This window comes from Orycteropus afer, unplaced genomic scaffold (genome assembly GCF_000298275.1).
Source record: "Orycteropus afer afer isolate SDZICR_OR568_19922 unplaced genomic scaffold, OryAfe1.0 scaffold00042, whole genome shotgun sequence".
Taxonomy (NCBI): Eukaryota; Metazoa; Chordata; class Mammalia; order Tubulidentata; family Orycteropodidae; genus Orycteropus; species Orycteropus afer.
Genome location: NW_006921629.1, coordinates 2965575 through 2969200, shown reverse-complemented (window position 1 = coordinate 2969200; position 3626 = coordinate 2965575). Strand labels below are relative to the sequence as shown.

The following is a 3626-nucleotide window of genomic DNA, read 5'->3' as shown; positions in this document are numbered from 1 at the left end:
GTGTCTTAGCCACTATGCTACCAGAGCTCCCCTTATTTATTAAAGGAAGCAAAAATGAACGACTCCATATTCAACTATTCCTATAGTGTCTTCTATGAGTATATGCATCTATGAGTATATACTCATAAAATGAGTGACTAAATTATAAAAGCATTTCTCAATGTCTTTCTTCTTTCCTGGGGAGGAGGCTCTTAAATAAAAACAACCTAAGTCTATAAAATTGCCTAAGGCATTTGACAGCTAACCAGAGGCTGGCGGTTCAAACCCACCAGCCACTTCTCAGAAGGAAGATTGGGCAATCTACTCCCACAGTGATACTGCCTTGAAAGCCCGAGGAGGGGTCGCTATGAGTCGGATCTGACCCAATGGCAGTGAGTTTGGTTTTGGGTTTGGTTTTTATGTGCCTTAAATGCACTTGGGAAAACTTTAAACAGTTACTAATCACTAACATGTATCTTTCAGACACTATTCTTTGCAAGGGGGCACTGGTGCTTCAATGGTGGAATTCTTCCCTTCCACTTGGGAGATCCGGTTTAATTCCAGGCCCATTCAATTCATGTGCAGCCACCACAGATCTGTCAGTGGTGGCTCTGTGTTGCTATGATGCTGAATAGGTTTCAGCAGAGCTTCCAGACGAAAATGGACTAGGTGAAAAGGCCTGGCAATCTATTTCCAAAAATCAGCCAGTGGAAACCCACGGATCACAACTGTCCAATGCTTGACCAGTCATGGGGATAACACAGCACCAGGCAGCATCTTGTTCCATTGTGCTTCCACTTGCCAACAGTCAGGAGCTGGCTAAAAGGCAGCTAACTACACATTCTTTGCAAGTGATACATATTAACTCATTTAGTCCTCAGGATAATCCCAATTTTACAGCAAGAAGATTGAAGCACAGAGAGATTAAGTAACTTGCCCAAGGCCCACAGCGAGAAAGTGGAAGAACTAGAATTTGAATCTCAACAATTTGAATCTTAACTTCTATTTATGTGCCGTTGAGTTGCCCTGACTCGTAGTGACCCCTCCTTGGGTTTCCAAGGCAGTATCACTACGGAAGTAGGATTGCCTAACCTTCTTTCCGAGGAGTGGCTGGTGGGTTTGAACCGCCGGCCTTCTGGTTAACAGTCAAGTGCCTCAGGCACTGCACTACCAGAGCTCCTTTACCTTCTATAGTACTGGGTATTGTTTATAGCTGATGTACAAGTATGTCATTCTGACTGATTAATATGGAATTTGAAATAGTCATTTCTATAAAATCTGGGCATCTAAACTCTGGTCAGAAATGGAACACCCTATGGTAACACTCTATGTCAAAATCTGATTCTATTACTTCAATTTGCAACACTTTATCCACAAAGATAGGGTGCAAGTTTGAGACTGTCAGCACTTGGAAATACTAGATTCCTAGAATAGGGACATTGAGAGAAATCCTGGAGATCCTCATTGTTTTACAAATTTGGAAGCTCAGATACAGACTAACTCAAGGTCACTTGGTTTGCCAGGCGGCTGTGGAACTCAGGTCATGTCCTGTTCGCTGCTCTGGGGTATAACGGAGCCTGCCCAAGAGCAGGTGAAGATCCACGATGCTGGCAGTTTCAAAGAGTAAATCAGATTTTCTATTCTTACATTATAACAGGAATAATTAATATTGAGAACTAGTGTCAGTAAGTACTCAAATGTAGTTTATGATTTTTACTTTATAAATTGGAGTGATGTTCAACTATAAACTTTACAAGAAATGGGCCCAAAACTTCCAGTCAAACACCACACACACATCAGCATTATGCTTTTTTGAAACTCCAATTACTGTAACGTTAACAAGAAGGAGGGGGGCGAACTACATTAAACTCCTGCTTACATGTGACTCTATCATGAATGAAATAATCAATTAGATGACTTTCTAAAACAAATATTCTTGGAAGTCCATTTTGGGGTGTTGTGACTTCATTCTCAAGGATGCCAGTAACACAAGGGCTTCATCCATAACTCCTTGAAAAAAACTGAAACCATGTACGCCTTGTCAAATTCAGACAGTTTATCTTGGCACTGGCAAGTGTAGCAGTCTCTTCGATGTCTGGAAACGTGTCTAATTACGCTTAGAGAGTAACTAAAAAATAGCCAGTGTCCCGGAACACACAGCCCAGGCACCACCACTCCACAGCATCCCGAATGACTCGATGAAACCACACCAGGAAAAAAAAAAAGAAAGAAAGAACAGAAAATGGAAGAAAAGCAAGTGTGCAAATGTGAAAGCAGGATGAAACGCTAGCCTCTCTCCGAAACCACCCTCCACCCCAAGTCTTCCCAGGGCATTCGGGGCCGTCACGACTCTCCTAAAGTTTTTATTTTCCTTTGCTTTTTATTTCCATTAGGTCACTGGGCTCTCTAGCGGAGCTGTGGAAATGGGCCCGCCCACATCACTTACCTGGAGCAGGGCAGCCTGGCGCTCCCTCCAGCTCGCCGCCCCCCTTAGAGCGCCAATCGGGAGAGCCCCCTAGGAGCGCTACTTCTCGGTAAAGCGTAGCCGTCGAGCTCAGCACGCCCCCGACACCCTCAATTCAGCCGCACCTGAGGGACGCCCCCTCTTGGGAAAGCACAGCTTTCAAGTTCGGCGCACCCCACCCGATACCCCCAATCCGGTGGCACCACAGGGGCGCCTCTTCTTGGAAAGCGCAACCACTGCGCGCGGTCGTTCAGCCCTCACCTGAGCCTGAGGTTGTTCATGAACTCCGGCATGGAGACCGTGTCCATTAACACGAAGTCCGCCTTGCCGAACTCCAGGCTCTCCTGCTCCGCCATGGCGCCAGCGGACGGGTTCAGGTGGGCGCGGACCAACTCAGGTGGGCGCGCTCCTGCCGCGCCTCAGGGTACGGGGTGGGGGCGCCGCGCTCCGATCGGCGGATCCGGGCCGGACAGAGGCCGCCTTGCAGCTCCTCGGCGCGCTTTGGCCGGCGCGGCTTGGAGTGGGGCACACCCGGCAGTTTCCGCTTCTCCCGCGGCGGCTGCCGGGCTCTGTGGGGGACGGGACACCGAGACAGAGACAGCGGCGGCTGGTCCCGCCCCTGGCCTTGGTCTCAGTCCCGTCCCGGCCGCCCGCCCCGCCCTGACCCAGCCGGGCCTCTCTGGCTCCGCCCCGCCCCGCCGGCTGAGGATCCCGCCCCTCGGCGGCCAGGCCACAGCCTCCTCACCTGGGCGGCGCGCACGCGCGGGACAGGAGGCGGGGGCGCGCGCTGGGCCTTGGCCATGGCGGCTGGGCCGCAGCGCCCCCTAGGGACGGGCTCTGGAATCTTGAGGGAAGAACCAGTAGCTGGGGACATAAGAAACCAAAAACCAAACACATTGCTGTGGAGTCAGATCCGACTCATAGCGACCCTTCCTTGGGTTTCCGAGGCGGTATCACTAGGGAAATAGATTGCCCAACCTTTCTTCCGAGGAGTGGCTGGTGGGTTTGAACCGCCAGCCTTCTGATAAGCAGTTAAATGCCAGAATAGAGTGGGTGAAATCAAATTTCCAAGAAACAAAAGAAAAGTAGTTTGTGGAACTTTTCGCGAAGATAATTCATCATGATTCTGTCACCCTGACGCGAAGGCCACTCCAACCCCTCCGTCCATGTCCTCTCCATCCTT

The 3626-nt window shown here is 49.8% G+C and overlaps 1 protein-coding gene across 1 annotated transcript in view; it reads right to left on the bottom strand.

The window, feature by feature from the left end:
* MYO1D (myosin ID) overlaps positions 1-2799 on the bottom strand; it is a 431366-nt gene extending 428567 nt beyond the window's left edge. Inside the window, exon 1 of the mRNA XM_042780479.1 lies at positions 2705-2799. Coding sequence (XP_042636413.1) covers positions 2705-2799 — 95 coding nt within the window. The remainder of the gene's footprint in view (positions 1-2704) is intronic.
* Between the last annotated feature and the right edge of the window lie 827 nt (positions 2800-3626).